Source organism: Piliocolobus tephrosceles, chromosome 1, assembly GCF_002776525.5.
Source record: "Piliocolobus tephrosceles isolate RC106 chromosome 1, ASM277652v3, whole genome shotgun sequence".
NCBI classification, from domain to species: Eukaryota; Metazoa; Chordata; class Mammalia; order Primates; family Cercopithecidae; genus Piliocolobus; species Piliocolobus tephrosceles.
Genome location: NC_045434.1, coordinates 2,674,146 through 2,695,824, shown reverse-complemented (window position 1 = coordinate 2,695,824; position 21,679 = coordinate 2,674,146). Strand labels below are relative to the sequence as shown.

The following is a 21,679-nucleotide window of genomic DNA, read 5'->3' as shown; positions in this document are numbered from 1 at the left end:
TGTGTTTTCTGAGTTCTGGGCATACATGAACCCAAATACACACACAACCCACAGGCACACACTAGGTGGAGCAATTTGAAGAAATATAGTTCCACGGGATCTCATCTTTTTCGATTATAAAGCAAAAGTGACCCAAGCCTATACTTAACCAAATAATTAAAATATGTGTTATTTTAAACCCCCAAAATAAGAGACAACATTAGGAACGTGGCTTACGCACATAAATTGCTGGCAAGGGAAACGATGCTTCAAAAAGGATGGGGAGAAGACTCAATATCCACTTCTCAGTAACATTGACGTTCTGATTAACTATGAGTCAATAACAATCTCATGTAGCCTTGGAGTGACTTGACTTTTTAAAACTGATATTCCCTGTTTAGAGGGGCAGTCAGAGGACTGAGAACATGGTTTATGGAGCATGCTTTGAATCCCTCCCCAGTGAATTCTCTGGGAAACAGAGCGAAGGCGAGAGTGCAGGACCCTGGGACCTCAGAGTTTCTTCACTGCGCACTGTTAGGCGAGTCGGAGACCAAGGAGGGACCTGGGCTGGGACCTGCCCTTCTCTCACTCCTGTCCCACCTTCACCCAGTGGAGCTCCAAATTCATCTGCTTCATATGTTGTCATTCCAGTGGGGGAAAAGGTTTTGAAGATCGGAAATGGCAGCCTAGCCTTTGACTGTAGTAAAGCTAGATTCAGATCTAATCTAGTCCTGTCATTTATCAGACTTGAGGTTCCGAGGAAGTCAAAGTGCTTAATGATAGACCAGAAATAAAAATGACTAATGTCAATGTAAGAATGAGTAATATACTGTATGTAGAATGACACAATTCGTCACGTGTCCTCTCATGAGCCAGGTGGAGTTCTGGGTGTCAGAGACACAGTGGGGAACATCTCGTGGCATGCACAAGGCACACACCACACAAGCATGAGTGCTTCCCACCTTCCCTCTGTGACGTGACCTCTGAGCCTGACTGGGCTTAAAGAAAGTGGTTCAGTGAACTGACTTTGACTGAACTTCCCTTCATGCCCCCACACCCCTCCCACTCCCACACGACCTGGTCTCTTTACAATCCATGCTTTCTGTGCCATCCCCGGCCCCTAATTCAAAACCTTCTTCATGGAGGTCCTAAGAGAGTATGCCCAGCCCTGAAGAGCCAACCCACTGTATGTGCTCCCCTCTCTGTCCAGCAAAACCTCCTTCTTTGAGTGTCCACACCCTTCTCAGAACACGGTTCTCCAAAACATTAGCAAACACTTCTAATAAAGCCATCAAGCCATTCCTGAGAGTGGGGACGAATACCTGTATGAACTTTCACAGGAAATATATTTTCTTTCCAGCAAAGGCTTCCCAGAGGCTCAATATCTTACTCCAAAAGATGGGTTCCTTGACGAGAATTTAAAGCACCATAATGCACAGCTGAGAGCCTTTTCTGTCACACCCACTGCAATTTTAGGATGAGTCCTGTCTTGGAGGAATTGACCCTGATCCTAAAAAAGGTTCACTTCCTGAAGAAAAGTGAGTCCATGATTTGCTCTGGCATTCATCTGACATGTATGTTCAAAGTTTGCTGAACGTATCCCCTGGAGGTTGGGGAAGCAGTATCTTAGGCAATGCACTGATTTGGTAACAGATTGCTGGGCTAACCTCTGTGGCTTTTCATTCCAGGATTAGATATTTGATGAACTGTCAGGAGGAATGACTGTCTCTTACACAATGCTAGACATTTCTGTGGCAAGACTGGTACCTTATTTTAACATTGTGCTGTTTGACCTCCACTATTATTTGCCTGTTCATTTATGTATGTTCCCACTTATTCTAAAGAGGTTTGAGGTGACAGGCCTTAGAAGTAAAAGCCAGATGTGATGTTCTGCAGCCACTCATAGGAATGCATCTACTTTATCCCCCAGCAAGCTGGAGGGGACTACGTGCCAATTTTCCTTCGCAACATTGGCAACTGTCTCTTGGCAAACAAGGCAAAACCTTTCCTGCAAAACATCCCAGTGAGCAAAAAAATGGAATAATTTTAACTAAGAGGCTTTTCCCCCAAGTTACTACTGACATGTATTTGCTCAAAGATTTAGTCCCTGGCATCTGTGTGGTGTTTATGACAAGTGACTCTGTTCCAGTAAGGAGCTGAGCTCTAGACCTAGCAGGGCTAGATAGCCTACGCAAAGAGAATAGATTCTTAATGGACAGACCAGATACCCTTTCTTCCTGAATACTTTTAAATGACCGTAAGAGGATCAGGGGAAAAGAGAAAGGGAAGCACAGTACATTCACTTGGGAATTACTCAACTCACTGAGACTCAACGACTGTCAGTCCACAGACCCTGTATTCACTTGATCATATTACTCTACCGCTTAAAAAATCATCGCATGGCCCCCTGTCACCTATGAAGTCTAATCTGTGCATGGCAGTTAAGGCTGTGCCACCTTCCCCTCCTCTCATGCTGCACAGCCAGCAGCTTCTCAGCAGCACTGTGTGTTCTGTGCATCTGAACACGTCATTCCTTGTGTTGGACGCCTCTTCTCTTGGTTGGCCCGGTGAACTCCCACTAATCCTCCCAGATGCAGCTCACTGGTCACCTCCTCTGTGAAATCTTTTAACTTCCCAGAGTTGACTATTGTGTCTTTGACGCCGCTGTAAGTCTATATCTTTACCAAAATATGTATTAATGGACATTTTACTACCCTGCTATGTACGAGAGTAGTGAATGCAGGGCTGTGTTTTCTAACTTCTGTCTGAACTATCAGGTGAATGATGACCAGCAAGGTACCCAGCATACAGTCCGTTTTCAGTAAAACCTTGTCCAGTTGAAAATGAACTCTGGCTGGGTTATCCATGGGCCCCAATACCATGGCCAGGGCCCAAACAGAACAAGTCCACTCCTCTGTGCATAAAAAGCTCTTTGAGCCCATGAATGGGGACCTCCTGTTCCAGAGTGGACTGTTTTTTCCAGTATCTTCTATCTCATCATAGACAGGGCTTCAAATCCCTCCTTAATTTCAGTTTCACCCCTCAAAACCAGTTGTTTTAATACTTCCTACCTCAGACTGAATAGAAAATTCTAGAAATAAGAGGACCAATACTATCATCTCTATCATTTTCTAATCAATATTAATGCAGCCCAAGATCACAGTAGTAAGATTATATTATACTCTTAAATGTTGTTAAATTTTGCTGTTTACTAAAGCCCTAATTTTTTTCACATGTTCTTATGCGTATTTACATATTTGAACTTTTTGATCCAAACAGAAATTATATATATGTTCTTGTTATATTTCATCTCTTTAAAACTTGGACACCATTTAAACATTTAGGGATCTTTTGAAGTCTTTTTTTCTTTTGAGATACAGATTCTATCATCCTCCCTCTATCATCCTCCCCATCTACTTCACTTTGGAGATTTCATAAACCTGTCTTCTGTATGTTTGCTCAAGGTATGGAATTGCAAATTAAAGAGGACCAAGATGGAACAACAACACTCCAGAATGACACTGAATCATTTAACATCATTTTTTCGGTGTCGCTATTCAGTTAGTTTTGCTAACATCTAACATAAGTTTCTTGACTACTTTTCGTCAAATCCCTTTCTGAAGTCTCGATACAAACTTTACCAAAGAAAGCCATGTCTCTGGATTCACTCGCTCTTGGAGAAACCTTGCAGCATCATGATGATCACTGCTTTCTTTTCCATTCCTTAGTAACCAATCCGAGATTCTTTGCCAAGACTGCTAATCAGCTCAGTGGGCTATCAATTCAAAATTATGTCCTTCACCTTTAAAGCTGGAAACCTCCCTCCACCTCCCTTTCTAGCTCTTTACAACTCTTTAAATAGCATCATCAGCAAATTGGAAACGTTCTTAGTGCCTGGGATATAATTTACCCCAAAGTCTCTGAATGACCTTTTGCAGTCTTTTCATCCACCTTGATCTCTTCCTTCTTGCCTGCTGTCTCCCTTCATCACAGCTTTGCTCCAGTGAACTCCTCTACCAGGAGCGGCCTCCCTCTCAGCCTCGGCCTATCCAAATCCTGCCCCTGACTCAGGCTATCTTTTGCACAGTAAAACATCTGTGGAGCCTTCCCAGATGACCTTCATCCTACGTGATCTCTCCTTACTCTGAACTTCGGCCCACCTGTGGTTGTTACTATTCATGCCGAGAAAATGTGTCATGCAGCGAATCCCCACTGCCACTGCAGTCATGCCTGGTTTAATACGAAGCTTCCGGGTCTGATGGTCCATGGCACTGAATGACAAGGATTCTCAGCTATTCTTTCCTGGACATGTAAGTGGTTATGGGAGAAGATAATTGAGGAATTTGTCACCTTTCACACGTAAAGAGACTAATACTTACTTTCCTACTACTATTGGGCCATGAGCGTTGATTATTACCTAAAGGTAGTGAGTTATTATTCATGCTGATCTTGCCACGATCTTCCTTGTCATTACTCAAACTGCTGGCCGGGGTCGGGGGTGCGGCCTGTGACCATGGAACAGAATGAAAACCACTGGCTCATGGAGAGGTCAAACCCCGCCTTTGGCCTCATTACCACAGGGCTTCGAGAAAACAAGAAAACAATCCCAAAATCCAGCTCAATCCACAGGCGAAAGGATACTCCAGTGTGCCTTCAGTTCTTCAATTTTTTTCAGGGATTCTTGAACTTCCTTCCATACTTGCTCATCACCAGTTAGCATATCAGCATCCTGCTCAGGCCAGAAAAGGAAGACAAATAACCCAATTAGTAATAAGCAACGGACCTGAAGAGACCTTTCTCCCAGATATACAAAAGGCCTGCAAGGCCATGAAAAGATGCTTGACATCATTTATCATCAGGGAAATATAAAGCAAAACCACAGTGAGATATTACTGGATACCCACTACCACGGCTATAGTCAAAAAGACAGGATAGCAGCAAAGGCTGGTGAAGACGTGGAGAAATGGATACCCTCAACACACTGCTCATGAGAATGCAAAATGGTAGCTTTGGAAAACACTCTGGAAGTTCCCCAAAGGGTTCAACGTAGAGTTTTCATATTACCAATTAGAGTTACCATATTAACAATCCTACTCCTAGGTGTCTACCCAAGAGAAATGAACACATACGTTCAACAAAACTTGTTCACAAATATTCATAGCAGCGTTGTTCATAATAGGCAAAAAATGGAAACAACTCATGCCTATCAACTAATACGGTATATACCCAGACAATGGAATATGATTCCACAATGAAGTACTGACACACGCTACAACATGGATGAACCTTTCCACAATGAAGTACTGACACACGCTACAACATGGATGAACCTTGAATACGTCACGCTAAGCGAGAAGCCAATCACAAAGACCACACGTATGACTCCATGGATATGACATGTCCAGAAGAGGCAAATCCACAGAGACAGAGAGTCGATTAGTGGTTGCCTAGGGCTAAGAGGACTGGAGGGAACTGGAGAGTCACTGCTGATGGGTAGGGGTTTCTCCGGGGGTGATGATAATGCTCTAAAATGGACACCATGCTAGCTGCACAACACTGTAAAGAGACTGAAAACCACTGCCCTGTACACTTTAACTGGGTGAATTTCATCACACGTGAATTATACCTCAATAAAGCTGATATTTTTAAAAAACAGAAGGGGAATAGGATAAATAGTTATTTGTTAGGAGACCTTCAGCTAAAACCTTACTAAGAATAAAATACAACTACACCCATGTGAAGCCATTCTGACTCTTCCACCTAAACACAAAATCCCCACCACTGAGAAAATTCAGAAGAACATAACATTATGAGCCACCACGTAGGAAATGTCTGCCTCCTATTTAGTAAGCAGGTCTTCTGTCTCCCGCTGGCCAGTGTACCTCTGGCATCTAGCGCACTGCCTGGCACACAGTAGTTGCTTCATCAGCACTTGTTGAATGAATGACTGAGAACCACATGTGCACACAATGCTGAAGGCTTTACTGATACTGTCTTATCTTCACGTGGTTCTTTTATGTAAGATCGTATCCCATGGGGTAACACAGGCCGGGAGTGGGAGACACCTGCCCTGGGTCAGGCGATGACTATTGTCTACAGAATACTGAAAAATAATAATAAAACCAACGAAAAGTATGTCTGATGTTTACCATGTGCAACAATTCAGAGGTGAAATGTTCTTCCCCCCAGGTCAGAGGGCGCCTAACATCTTTCTCCCTAATATATCACTGATCCCACTCAGTTTATAGATGGCAAAACTGAGACTCAGTTAAGTGACTTTCCTGAAAATCACCAGCTTAGAACCAAAATTTCAACCCAGGCCTGTCTGACTCCAAAAGGCTATCTTCTTGGCAAATGTCACTCTGTTTACCATAGACACTGCTAGTCTTTTCAGCATGCTCAGCAAGTCCTGCTTCTTTAAAGTTTCACCAATAGGTAGCCACCAGCCAGGTGTGGCTATTTCAATTTCCATTAATTAAAACGATAAAAAACTCAGTTCCTCAGCTGCAGCGGCCACATTCCAAGAAGCTAATAGCCACGTGTGGCTTTGGCTACCACACTGAACAATCGAGATATAGAACAGTTCACTATGTCATTGCAGAAAGTCCTGTTGGACGTGCTGCTTTCAGGTGGCTAGTCAAAGGGTAAGCACTCTTATAAGACACTATTCAAAACCAGGTGTTCAATATCCATGAGACTTTCAACGGGTGTCAGGGACAAGAACCATCCTAGGAGGTGATACGAAAGCAGGGCCAGTGTGGGGGTGACGTAAGGGTGAGGAAGGAGGGACTTTTTCACACTCTAGACATCTCCCTGGAGACTCCTACGTGCCCGCTGACGGAGGCTTATACAACGACCCCGTGAGAACCACTGCCAGAGTCAGCCTGTGTTTCTGGGAAGAAGAAACATCACTCAAGTGCGCCAGGGCAGAAAAAAAACGGCGGGAGGTCACTACGAGCCACAGAAAACAGATCCTGAGACTCTCCCTCTCAGGCTGAGGCGGTGGGTGTGTGTATGAGGAGATGGGAGCACTTCTGTCTGTGTAATTCGGCTTTGTGGGCCTCTGTGTGTATGTGCTGTGCATATGTGTGATATAGTAGAATGGTTTTTAAAAGGACACCATAGGTGCGCTTTTTTTTTTTTTTTTAAAGGAAATTCTAAATACATCCCTAGCTTTCTGTACACAGAGGACGGTGGAGATCAAATGCTCTTAAGAAGGTAAACAACAGGCTAGGCGTGGTGGCTCACGCCTGTAATCCCAGCACTTTGGGAGGCTGAGACAGGAGGATCACCTGAGGTCAGGAGTTCGAGACCAGCCTGGCCAACATGACAAAACCTCGTCTCTGCTAAAAAATACAAAAACTAGCTGGGTCTGGTGGCGCATGCCTGTAATCCCAGCTACTTGGGAGGCTGAGGCAGGAGAATTGCTCAAACCTGGGAGGTGGAGGTTGCAGTGAGCCAAGACCATGCCACTGCACTCCAGCCTGGACAACAGAGCAAGACTCTGCCTCAAGAAAAAAAAAAGAAGAAGGTAAACAACAGTCTCCCTCCAAATGCCTGCTCTAAGTCCATTGTCATCTCCTAAAAATCACCTCACTCTCCTGTTCCAAAGCCTTCAGCAACTTCCCATGGCCTCCCAGATCAAGCTTACCCGTAAGATCTTGACCATTGTGGCCATTCCTGAGTGAATATTCCAGTTTTACATTTCACAACTGGCAGCTTAAACCCTAAACCTAAGCTTGCTAGTCTCTATGGTAAGCAGAATAATGGACCCCCAAAGATGTCCACGTCCTGCTCTCCAAAACCCGTGAATATGTTCGGTCACACCGCAAAGGGGAACGGAGTTGTAGACGGGATTAAGGTTGCTCATCAGCTGACCTTAAAATAGCTGAGAGGTCCCTGGACTTTCCAGGTGGGTCCAGTCTAATTACAAGGGTCCTTAGAAGTAGAAGAGGGAGGCAAACGAGGAGGTCGGGGGATGTGCTGTGTAACCAGAGGCTGGCAAAGGCAAGGAACCCAGTCCCCTGGAGTTTCCAGAAAGGACAGCAGCCTTGCCCACACCTTGATTTTGGCCCACTGAGACTTGGGTCAGGCTTCTGGCCTACAGAACTCTAAAACAATCAATCGGAGTTGTTTTAAGATGCTACATTTATGATCAATTGTTGCAGCAGCTATGGAAAATGTAGTCCCTAACATACCTTCTGCTCTTCTGGCCACTGGGGCTCTTTGTGCCTGGCCCTCTCTGTACCTGAAATTAGTTAGTCAGATCACTCATTTATTCCATTAACACTTACTGAGTACCTAACCAGACACTGTTCTAGGCAGTAGGGATGGAGCAGTACATAAATCAGATAATCCTCATGTTCACACTGAAGAAGCAGGTAGAACACACAGTAAGAGAAGACACACACATGCGCGCGCACACACGCGCACACACGCACACACACGCACACACACATTTTGTTGGGGGAAAAACGGGGAAGAGGCATGGGGAACACTGGCACCAGGGAGTTCATTTTAAACAGGATGATTGGGGGAGGTCTCACTAAGATGATATTTGAGTAAAGCTCTAAAGGAGGCGGAGGTGTAGGAGATAGGAGTTCCAGGGAGAGGGGAGGGCGAGTGCAGAGGCAGAAACATGCCTGAATATTCCAGGAACAATAGAGGCCAGTGTGGCCAGAGCTTGTGGACTGCAGTGTATGTGCATGTCCTCTCTTCCCCACTTAATTGTCAGCTCTTTGGAGCTGAATATAGGTCTTATTCTTCTTTGATCCGGCCTCTCCCAAATATCTAGTACGGTCTTATATGTAACAAATGCTCTGCTAAATGTCTATAGAATGGATCTGGAAGAAGTGAACTAACTTGGTAACGATTTGATGTCTCTTGTGTTTATTTCAGTTATTCCTCACTACATCTTTGAAAGGCATCAATACATGTAATTTGCAAAAGAGGTGCAAGATAGTCCTGAAGGTTACATAATTGGTCCAAATGTCCTTCTACCCCTGATTACCAGAGGTAGGATTCAAACCCAGCTCTGTCTGGCTCCAGAACCCATGCTCTTTCTACTACCTTCATGCTTAAATTTTATTTGTTTCTCTCCTGGACTTGCTGAAAAGGTGAAACTCATGTCTGAGTTAATACATTCAAAATACCTTCACCCATGTTTCCTAAGCTCTTCCTAGTACTAGCACTTTAAAGAGGAGAGAGTAAAATCCTCCAACAGAGAACCCACAGCAGATCTCGTATTCTTCTATCAAGCAGGGTGAGATGGCAGCCCAGGGCAGAACAATTTCATATGGGAATTATAGTCACAACTAAATTTGCCACCAGTGAACATAATCTGATTAGCTGTTCTTTCAGGTTGACCCTAAGCCTTTATTTGCTTAACAGAAGAGCAAGCAAGCTTTGAAACTGCTCCTAAACCTTTAGAAACGATGCCTCTGACAGCATTTTACACTGGAGCTAGACCAAGTCACACTCACAAATAGCTGTCACCTCCCTGGAGTGTTCCACTAGGGTGACTGCCTCTCAGGTTCCAACTTCCCCTGACCCTACCATCCCGCTGTGGCTGCTACTCACAGTTATGTCTACACTGGGTCTGTCTCATCTCCCCTCTCTCCACACCGGGCCAGAGGAAAACATTCAGTTGCATAGGTGTATAAACAGGGCATGTGTACAGAAACAGAAGAACTACTTAGGGAAGCATAATTTAAATCGTCTACTTCTCTAATTTGCAAATAGGAGAGTAAATTACTATGTTTTTTATCACAGTCCCTGAGGTATAAAATTAGTAAATTTATATCCTTATTTTCATTATTTCATATCCAAACACAAAGACACTTGATATAATTCAGGACAAAGTTATTCAGGAAAACAAAAATCTCTTTGAATTTTACTTTTACCACATAAAAGGAGCTTGAATGGGTGAGTCCTGAAATTTTTTTTTAGGGGATAGAAATATTCATTTTACATTCATCTAAACATCAAATATACTATTGCTGAATTTTCTACAAATGCTAAAAGGAATTCAGCCTAGAAGCAGAAGGATTCCTAAGAAAGTTGGCTTTCCTGGGAAATGACTGAGAGAATTAAGAACCTGCTGGTTCCAGCACTGGTGGCATCTCTGTCCTGACCCACTGCATGACCCCGGACAAGCCTTCCTTTTCCTGGCCCTCAGCTTCCTCGCCTGCAGAAGGAGCAGCTGGTCTAGGTGGCCGCTATGGAACCACTCCAGTGATCGCAGCAGTGCAGAGCCAGTCTAGCTCCACCTCTGGCGACCACTCTTTTGCACAGCCCCAGACAAGTCCTTCAATTTAAACAGTCCAATCGTGGAGATGAGTTCATTTCAGGCAGAACTGTGCTGCTGTTCTCAGGTAAGAACAAGTCTCATTTCTCCATTCTCTTTCTGACCGCACAAGACCCTTGAACACTGCCCTCCCAATTCACTCACCCCATTCTTTCCCCTCACAGCTCCACCCCAAAATCCTACCCGCGCCTGTCTCTGCCCGCACCGCGCCCACTCTCCCAGCTAAAATCGCCGTCCCGTGGCTTCTGTCAGGACTCGGAATGGGTTTTCCGCCGTTTCCTCGGCTCACCACCCCATGTAACTCTTTGGCTTTCTTGCTGTTTGTCCTTTTGGGACACAGTCCCTGATGGAGTCTATCAGGAAACCTTCTGTGGTTCTGCCTTCCGGGTTAGCCTGGCCTCCAGGCCCCTCTGCACACTCCCTAGCCCTGAGCTGACACGAATGGTCTCCTGGGCTGCCTCCCAGGTATCCTGAGAACGCCCTGAGGGACCGTGACCTCATCATAGCTGTATTCCCAGTGCCCGCAAGGTAAATCACTCAGAAATATTTGGTGATGGAGTGAATGAGAAGTGGGTCTTCCACAACCTGAGTGACAGTATCACAAGAATAAAATACCTCAACTCCACCACAACAAAGAGAATCCCAACCAAAACAACAGGTTGTTCTTTTCACAGCACACGTCTACCTTGACTCTACTATTACCACACTAAGATCAGATACGTTCCCACTGCAGCTGGGGGTATTTGTCAAATACTACGGCTGGCGTTGGTCATCTTTTAGAGGCTAAGTGTGACACCCTCCCCGAGTGTAGGAAACCCCGTGCTGGCTCCAGACCCAGGCGTTCTGACAATTGCATCAAGGGTTATTTGGGGGAGTGGGCTCGGTTAACTCTCCTGGCTTCTATCTCAAACACTATCCTGAGTTTCTAACAGTGCTCTTGGCCCAGAGGTCCTTGGCTCCATCTATCCCTGGATGAATCAGTGAGGCCACCTACATTCCTTCATCCATAGCTGCTGAATCAATACCCTGCGATCATTTCCTTCTGTAAAAATAGGTTCCAGATGATCTGAGATCATCTCACTGCCACATAAAAGGGCATCACTCAACACGGTTATATTCAATTGGCCAGACGCTTCCTTTGGGTTTCAGAGTAGGAAGTTTACCTGCCAGATACCAGTAGTCACTGTGAATAACAAAGCTACGTTTCTTCCATAGGGAAAGTCTGAAGTCCAGCCAGGCTAGCTGAGTATAAACTCGGGAAAGTGACCACTGGCTCTGTCAGGTTAAACATCACACAAATCCACCCAGACCCACCTTGCAGCTCCAACACTCGAACAGATGTGTTCACTTAGCTTGCAAGCGTTTGATGTTGAAACTCTTATGCCGGGCCAATTTCAGATGGTTCTCATTAAAAAGAAGAGGAACAGGAGAAAGGTAATCTGCTTCCCAGTACTTCCTGTTATCCAGTACTCATGCAAACTCTAATTAGGTTGAAAAGAGATGGTGTACAGGATGGAAAATAAAATTAATTAACACTTATAAACTTTTCCAGTAATTCAATAATTCGTGTCTTAAAAGCAAGAAAGGTTTTTAGTTTTCAAAGTAGAATGAGGTTCAAATACATTGTCTGCACTCAGGAGAGAGATTGGAAAGTCCTGAAATTCAAAATTATGAGGTAATTTGCAGTGTCTTTGACTGAGGTTGTCTGGTTGGGGCAATATCCTGGGACTAGATTAATATACAACATCATTCAAAAACCTTTATGATTAACAGAAAACATCTTTGCTGGAACCAATTTCCACCTCCTTTGGCAAAAACAACTGAAAGCAGTTCAGATGTAACTTGAGGGGAAAAGTGCCTCTTTCATAAAGTGGAAAAATAGTGGCTAAAAATACAGCATTCACTGTATCAACTACAGACCAGTCAGCGGGCATTATGGGCTGGGGAATAAGGAAAAGGAAGGAATGTTCTCAGGTGGAAGCACGATCAAATTGTAGTATGTTCTAATTAGCAATTAATCAACAAATGTACACAATGATTAACAGAACTTAGTGAAAAAGAACGCCGGGCTTGGAACCATAAGATGTGGAACGGAATCCCTACTGCATATCCCTGCTGCATAGCTCTGTAGTCTTGGCAAGTCCTTCAACTGTCCTGAGGCCGAATTTCTTCAGTGGCAACAATTTTCTAAGGAGATGCACCTTCTCATCCTTTCCTCTGCACCCTCTAGAGTTCCTTATATCCTCCATGTCACAGTGGCCCGAGTTTTCAATCCCCAGCCAACAGGAGGCTGACTAGAGTCAGCTTTGTTTGGTGGGAAGGAAAAAAACGGTGGAGGAGGGAGCACATTACGATGTAATCAAGAACCAACTATGCTGTGGCCCCACAGCACATTGGGATGTGGCACATCCCAATCCCTTTGCCGGGAAGGCTCTTCCTCAACGTAGTCATCCAAGCAAACTTCTCTGATCCAACACAAACCACACCAAACAGCCTCTGACATCCACAACCCCTGTGCACCTTCCACTGGCTTTCACGATGCGTGCTCTGCTGCCCCGTGGCAGGGAGTGTAACTGCGATGCAGACGAAAAGCATGTCCTCCAGATACTGTCGTCAGCCCACAGACGAAGTAAAACTGGCGTTAAAAGGTTATGTCTTCATCTGTTTCATGAAACTGTGGGATCTCAGTGCCTTTAACTGATGTCCACAAGCAGGATGTAGCAGGGCTGTGAATTCTAAGTCCAAGCAGCTGCTTGCATCCCCGCAAGAGCCCAAAGTTCCCGCCTCCTGCTGCTTCACCCACCTTCCTGAGCCGGCCGACCCCAGGGTGGATGTCCCCTTCTCAGATGAGGCAGCCGCCTCCCGTCGGCACCCCTGTCACTCCCTTGGATCCCACCGAGGAGCACTTGGGCAATCAGGGGCTGTGACCCAGTCCAAACACAAATGCTCGTGGTGAGGAGGGAAATTCATGGAACAGCTGAAGCCACTGGCAGCTCTGTTCCGTTTCACTTTACATTCCCACCATCGCTGCCACCATTTGCCAAATGCCCATTTAGCTTTAGATCTCAGGCAGAAACAGGGTTCTCCTGCAGCTACAACTTTCTGCAAAGCCACACATTCAAACCAACTGCAGTTTCAAGGTTCAATCTCCGGCTACACAGAATTGCCAGAAGGAAGGGAATATTCCCTTCATGGCTTCTGGGAAAGGGACCACAGCCTTGAAGGTAGGAAGTCAGAACTTCGAGAACCACAAAAGGCCTTTTCCAGCTACAGCCTCAACACCTCCCCTCCCTCTGTGTGGGGTGTTCCCATCCTAGTGAATAAAACTGCCTCTCAGAGAAGTAAGCTCATTTGCTTACATAAAATCAAGTCCACCTGGAGAGAATAAAAACAGCATCTACACATTGAGGGCAGTTTGAAAGCCTACCTCTGTCAGTGGTGCTTGCTAACAATGAGACTTTTGTAGAAAAGCATTTTGTAGAAAACTAGCATGATGGGCTGATATACAAGGGCAGTTAAACACACATGAATACGTTCAGGAAGGAGACACTGGCTTGCACCCTCCCCCCATACTGGAAAGGTATGTTTCTGATATAATAACATATAATGGGGATTCGATGACGCAGAGGGCTATGAGCTCCACTTGCAAGTGCATATTCGGACACGTTATTTTCACATCTGTAGAGAGACTCTACCAAATGGATGGCTTAGGCTGCTGTAAGCCCATCTTCACGACTCCTACCAAAGTCCTGCCGAGACTGTTGTGTAAACACTACCAGGTGGGAGGTTTGAGATTCTAGGGAAAATGCAAAGATTTTGTGGGAAAACTATTCTCCTGACAAGAGCCATTAAGATAACGTACATCTCCAAATTTCTGGGTGAGTTTTGATTTAATGAAGACCAAAGCTGTAGCCCTCATCTCCTTTAATCTGCCAAATCTCCATCTTTTATATTTTCTTCTTTGGGGACAGATGCTCTCATTCTCCTCTGCAAACAGATAAAAATGCTTTAAGCTGCAGCAGAACAGATTCAAGTGAGGTTTAAGGGGCAGGGTACTGATGGCAAAGGTTAGGATAACCTAGATGTGGTCACTCCAGAGACAATCAAACATAGAATGAATGATAGCTTGATTTGGGTTCTGTGCTGCTGGCATGTAAGACTGTGACAGGCAACACTATAAACGTGGAACTAAGGAGGCTGGACCCTGGTCCCAGCTCTGCCACTGGCCAGCTGTGAGGCCTAGAGTCTAACAGTGCCTTCTGGCTCAGCTTGCCCAGGTGAGAACTTTGTCAGGGTTACCATTGAGATGGAAACGAATCCTTCCACTCTACTAGTTGCCTATGTCTAAAGTATATGTTGTCCATGAAAAGAGACCTGAAATTCTGATAGAGTTACTGGGGTTTGTGATTGTGCAACAAATTGTAAATCCCTTTGTTCTGATTTGTACCTCCTTCCTTCTATTTTAAGCTGAGTTTTCTCATATATAAACAACCCCAGCCATAGCACAGAGAGTCTACAGGACCGAAGACAACACTCGACATGGTGCTACCTTCTGCCAAACCAAGAATTTGACAATGGTTATTTAATTCACATATTCCCTCTAACATTGTATGTATAATGATTACAGGCAATATTCCAAGCTTGGGTAAACGTGGTATTTGCTTATCTGCTAAAGCAAGCACATCAGATTATTTCATCTGTGGTTCTGAATTAAAGGAATAGTTTAGCTGGGGTCCACAATGACAGCTTCACATAACAAGTCCCTGGGACACAAGTCTAGGCATAGTTTTTTAGGAGGTAATCTTAGGGGTCATCTAAAGAAATGATTTAATTTGACATTAGAACTTCTCTCTTAACATCAGTTAATGGAGGGTTCCACAGCGTCCCCAAGTCTTCAGAGTTGGGCTGCAGAAATTACACAGTTTTACAAACACTTCACAAGGCAGCACTGAAATCCTTAGACCATGTGTCAAACAAGTCAAAAGTTCAAAAGAAACATGTCACTGAGGGAAAGAATTACTTTAATCTCTCAGCCTTTAAAAAAAAAAATCTAGAATTGTATTTTGTATCTCAGTGGAAAAAAAGCCAGTGTTCCTTCAATTATTCTAAAACAAACAAAAAATTCCGTAGTCTGTGAATTAATCCATACAGAGATCTGTCCCTGGAAGCTGAAGAGGGGGGTCACCCCAGAGGGCAATCACTTGGCCTAAAGGCCTGGTGAGGAGAACACTACTTTTGAAAGTCTGGGAGGAGACAGGGGTGACCAGATTCCATGGTACAGCTCTTTGGTGCCCCACCTCATATCCATGAGGGAGACTACACAAAATCACCAGGACTCAGATGCTCTTGCAAGCAACTTTGCGGCCCGTGGAAGTGAAGTGCTGGCTGACGGCACGGCGAGCCTCTTCCTGGCACGCCACCAACAGAAAGCATATGTCTGCATTTTCGATTCCAGTAAACTCCAGGCTGGCCCTCAGCCAGAGGACCTCTTTGTAATGTCAAAGATAAAAGTACTGGCCGTGTTTGGCACCCTGCCTCCACCTCCATTCTCTTGTAACCCTCTCATAAACCAAGCATGCATTACTGTTAACAGAGTCTTCCAGACAAACGTCTGATGGAGCTTCATAAACATTACCAGATGGTGATCAGACAGGTCCCTACTTCACAGGAAGAAAAGAAGGGACAGGGAGGGGCGAGTGATTCCACTCAGGACATGCTGGATATTATGGCGAAAGCTGGACACAGATACTCAAATATACACTCAGAGGACTCCCGCTACCAGAGAACTGCCCACTGAGCCACCCGAGTCGTGCACATCCTCCGTTAGAACCTGGCATGTGGACATCAAACCTCAGATCTGTCCCCAACAGTATAGGTATCATCTCTGTATTGTTAGCTGATGAAGTTTCTAAATTTTGGTTGTTCAAAATGGCTTTCTGGGTATACAAGATGATATAATTCTTTCTTCTCATACCCCTAATATTCTTCCTCTTGCCCAAGGGCATGCGATGATGCCAGTCACAGAAGGTTTAGGAAATGATTACCTTTTGATGAGTTTTGTTTTCATTTTGCGTCATATTCATTGTGGGCCAAAATGACACAGCCCCAGCTGTTTGCCTTCACCATTTCTGTTTCACTCTCCATTTAACTTTTCAGACTGCTCGGAAAGTAAGATTTTTAAGGTTTGTAAATGCTTACCAACTCCAGGATTTCTTTTCTGGAGGTAAACAAAATTAAAAATCCCTCTTGCTCTGTGCAAGAACAAGCGGTACCCAGACCTTCATTCAGAGGACTTAACATGTGAAAGTCTCAGTTCTTCATCGCCAGTGGAAGCTGGATTGCTCAGGATGTGCTTTTTAAAATATATTTCAGAGGCTTTAATTCACTCGAGAGGGCTGCAGAGGGCTTACTTCCTCCCCTATGCTACCAAGAGCACACAGACACACACAGAAACCCACAGACACGCCCACATACACACACATCCCAGGAATACGCTTTAAGGGATACTGAGGGCTCCGACTTTTCCTCAAACTGCAGACCTGTTGTTCCTCCAGCTTTGGCTCTCCTCTTTGCTGTCAGGGCCTAGTATGGTGGGTACATACTTAGAATCACCTGAAGAGCTGTTAAGAATACAGACCGGGTTCCATCGAGGCAAATGACATCAGCATCTCTTGGGGGCAGGCAGATATCGGTACCTTGTCTAAGCTCCCCAGGTGATGCCAATGCACAGTCTGGGCCAAGGACCATCAGCGTGGCCTCTGCTGCCTCAGCCATCGCTCGGCACCTCTGCCATCATGCTGCCACTTCTCGTGCCGACGTGGGTAAGGCTTGCTGCAAGTACTGATGGTTTTGCTTTTCTTTTTTCTTGTCTGCTCAGTCTACAGTTCTGTCTCCCATGTTCTCTGCTTTTGCACAAATAGTTTATTTACAATAGCCACAAAAGTGACCAAGCCCGTGGCCCTACGGGGAATAAATCTCGCACCCTTCAGGTGGTCTTTAGCTCAATATATGAATATCTCCCCATGCACCCCGGGGCCAGGTATTGGATCTGAGAAAACACAGCTGAGATGTGGCCTCAGCTTACATTCCAGTGGTGGAAACGGCCAGATAAAAGTGTCATTTCTAAATCCCGCACATGTTAACAGAGAGGGAAGCCCTGGGGCTGTGGGAGCACAGAGACAGAGCCCTTTGCCCAGCCAGGATTCAGGGAAAATGTCCTGGAGAAGAGGATGAGTGAGTCCAGGCTTGGAGGCTATGGAAGTATTAGATGAGGAAAGAAGAGCAGGAAGGCCAGTCCAGAGAGAGAAAGCAGAGAAAGAGGTCCATGGGGAGGCCACGCTGGTGGGTGCTTCTGGTCCACTCACACACAGCAGGGCAGTGCTGCGGAGACACGGCAGCACCCTGGCCCTCTGCTGCCCCACTGGGTCTGCAGTTACTTGCTGTTCAGAGGCTGCTTTTCCTGAGTTAGAGGCTCTTTTCCCCCCTAAGCTGAAGGCCTTCTTCAGAATAAGCCCACAGACCCAAAAACAGAAAGCTGAATTAAATGGTTCATTGGGGGAAAAGGGGTAGAGATAAAGGTTTAGATATGAGGTAGAGAGGTAGGGAAGGGGCCAGAGCAAAGAACGAATTTGATCCCATGTGGGCAACACGGAGACATGGTGAGATTTTTAAATATAATCACTGTGTTTTTCTTTTTCTTTTTTTTTTTTTTTTTTTTTTGAGACGGAGTCTTGCTCTGTCGCCCAGGCTGGAGTGCAGTGGCCGGATCTCAGCTCACTGCAAGCTCCGCCTCCTGGGTTTACGCCATTCTCCTGCCTCAGCCTCCCAAGCCACTGGGACTACAGGCGCCCGCCACGTCGCCCGGCTAGTTTTTTGTATTTTTTAGTAGAGACAGGGTTTCACCGTGTTAGCCAGGATGGTCTCGATCTCCTGACCTCGTGATCCGCCCATCTCAGCCTCCCAAAGTGCTGGGATTACAGGCTTGAGCCACCGCGCCCGGCTCACTGTGTTTTTCAAATATTTACGTGGAAAATACACTGGCAGGTGGGAGGGACTGAAGGCGGAAGGCGTTAGGTAGATGTTTCAACAATCCGGAAAGAGACGACATGAATCTGAATAAGGCAGTGGCCTTAGCAAGAGAGAGAGGAAGACAGACTGAAGAGAAAAGGAACAATTCAAGAGAGTGTAACAGGATGATAACCTGGGAGTAAGTCTGTGGAGAGTAGAGGAGGATTCCAAGACAACTGCCATGCATCTGGCTTCAGTGACTAAGTGCGTGGCGAAGCCTTCCAGTGAGATGGGGAACGTAGAAAGTGTTTAGGAAAGGGACGGTCGCTTTTAGACATGCTAATATAAGATGTCTGCAGAGAATCCAGGTCGAGTTGCCCCATAGGGAACGGGAAATATGAAACTAGACCCAGAAGACAAGCGAAAGTGAGAAGTGTCGATTTGGAGGTCAATGCCACACAGGTGGAATCTGAAGATACAGGATAGAGGAAATCACCCGACCCAACAGGGCCCCTGAAGCATTTCAGGGGTAAAGCGGGAGAAGGAAAGGAGGGCACAGAAACGAAAGGAGAGTCTTCCTAGGCGGAAAAAGGAAGGGACAGGGAGTGTGGAACTCAACAATGGCATCAATGGGGAACAGACTCAGAGGAGGCCACTAGATTTGAAATCAGGGGCTCACCGAGGACACCAGAGAGCGCGATTCAGGGAACGATGGTGAAAGCCCATCCATGGGAGTTAAGAGAAAACAAACAGGGTCATTAAGTGTGCAGACGACTCAAGGGGTTTCACAAATTAAAGAGGAAACAACGGTTAGACGCAAACGCTGAGCTGGGAAAAGAGTTTGTTTCTTCTAACAGGAAAGTGTGGGCATGTTTATGCCACAGGGAAGGAGTCAGTGGACGCAGAGAGGCAGACCTCAACAGATGTGGCAGCGAGGGGGGCGAGGTCCACCAGGAGGCAGGGGGTGGGGTCAAGAGCACAGGTGGTGGAAGCGGGTGGTGGGGACATGGCTTTGGCAAGGAGGTCCCCATTTCCTCTAAGAGGAAGAGAGAGAGTGGGTGCAGATAGAGTTGCATCTGGAAGTCAGCAGGGTGGGAAGCTGAGATGGGCTTTATGCCTGATGGACCCTACTTTTTCCCTATCTACTGAAATCAAGAGACAACAGAGACTTAGGAGGATGGAGCAGTGGTGAGGGTCTGGGAGTGCTATAGAGAACGGGTAAAGGGGACAGCTGAGGACAACTTGGCCAGGAGGAAGCCCAGCTGAGGGAAGGCCAGGAGCAGCCCCAGCACCCGTCCGCAGGATCCTGTGATTTTCACGGCACCACTGCATTACAGGGGCCTGAACTGCAGGAACACACTGTTGATGTCATCAGCAGCTGGAGACAGACCAAGGCAGGGATGGCAGGAAGAGGGAGTTGAGTTTGTGAGTGGAAACAAATGTGGATTCCAACAGAGAAAGAGGGGAAGCTGCCTGGACTAAGATTTTCAAAAGAGTAATACCCTTTTTCTACAACTACACTTTAGCCTGTGAAACCAATTTGTGTTTGTTTGTTGTTTGACCTCCAGGAAGAGCAGTGTTATTTCTGTAATCTAGGTTTCGTGTTAACACATCTGAGAACGGCTTGCCCATCTCCCCATTTCCATTTTCAATGTAGCTGTAATCTTGATAATGAGGGCACAGTAGTCATTAAACTACTGGAAACTATGAGTCTGTCAAGTGCTTGACAGTTGCTTAGGTTCGCATTTGCTTTATTCATTTCTAGCCTGTACAAGGTTCACGTTCTAGAACAAAATCTGAGCACACTGCTGACAAACAGCTGTTACGCATTTCCCAATAGGACAAGATGACCTGCCTCATAGGGTTGGCCTAAGGGCTAAATGAGATAATATGCACAGTGCTGTGCATAGTAACTGGCTCGCAGTAACTGCTCAACTCACGTGAGCTATCCTGTCACAGAAGAGATGGACAGCAGGCAGCAGAACAGTGCCCTGGAGATGAAGAGTGCAAGAGGACAACGCTGAGTAACTGAGGTGATGAAGAATGCTTCAGTGCTCCCTGAGCAAACAAGAAAGCACGGAAGAGACAGAGTGGCTGCCCCGAGCGTGCGGGAAACATCAAGAGATCACAGAAAGCTACTCAATTCTTAAGGTTTTTCCTTTCTCCCCAAAGAAACTCTTCTTCATCGGGAGAAAGCAGAATAGGAATTTTAGAAAAGTTCACGTGTTTAATTCCAGATCAACTATATTCCAGCACAGTGAAAGAACTTGGTAAATATGGTCATGAAACTATTCTTATCCCTCTCTGAAGAACTGAGAGAAAGGGAATGGCAGCAGCAGACCAGAGTGGCAGCAAATATGGTCTCAAGAAAATAAAAATAAAACTCTGGAATGGAAGTCTTCAAGCAGATAAGTCAATGTCTATCTTTGACCGACGCTTACTGAGAATTTTAAAACATGGTATTCCCTAGAGACGGCACAGGTGCGTTGCTGCACACACCAGAGACAGCGCAGTGGCTGTACACACCTCTGCTCTCTCTAGTGAATGCCATTCTTGCGCCTGCAGCACCAAGAACAAATCCTGCCAATCTGAACTCATTTAATTCCATGGAGATTCTACAAGTATATGGGGTGAATATTACCAACACCATATTGTTCAATTTCAACAAGGATTTGTTAATATCTTCATAATATTCTGGGGGTAAGATAATGTGATCTGGTTAGGATAAGAAAGTATATATGCTCTTGTTCAGCCTGGCTGGCTGAACAACCAACCATATCTTAGGATTAACTGATGTCAGCCTTGAATCACTCCTTGGTAGGAATCATTTTCCTTATTTTATAGACATGGGTGAGTTTCAGAGATGGCTAACTGCAGGCCAAATAACAACATCATTTACTGAGGATTTATTGTGCTAATTACTTTAAACGCTGTATCTTCTTTAATCATTTCAACAAAGTATCAGGTAAAAACCAGTCCAGTCCTTACAAAAGACAAGACTCCAGCTGAGAAAGATAGGTTAACCTCCGCAAGTTCAAATACCTAGAAAGTGGCAGAGAAGGACTTGAACTCCCAACCGTATAATTCAGAAACCTGACTGGTCTCGGCTACACCACACTGCCTCAAATATTCAAGTACTTGAAGACGGGTAGGTGGGATAAGAAACCTGTTTACTCTTTATTGCTCCATGGGGCAGAACTAAGATCCTGATGTAAGTGGAAAGAGGTGGCTTTTAGTTCATGAAATTAATTAACTTTACAATCACAGTTGCCCAAGAGTGGAACAATCTGCTCAAAAAGAATGTGGTGCGATCTCCACTAAAAATGTTCACATTGAGAATGGACACCCACCCAGGACAGACATCGCGGAGTATGGAGACCCACCCAG

General features: G+C 45.4%; 1 protein-coding gene across 1 annotated transcript in view; it reads right to left on the bottom strand.

Annotated features, from left to right (window-relative positions):
• The window catches only part of SMYD3 (SET and MYND domain containing 3), a 758,954-nt gene that overhangs the window by 108,153 nt on the left and 629,122 nt on the right, over positions 1–21,679 (bottom strand). The window contains exon 8 of the mRNA XM_026455096.1: positions 4,621–4,708. Within this exon, the coding sequence (XP_026310881.1) occupies positions 4,621–4,708 (88 nt within the window). The remainder of the gene's footprint in view (positions 1–4,620; positions 4,709–21,679) is intronic.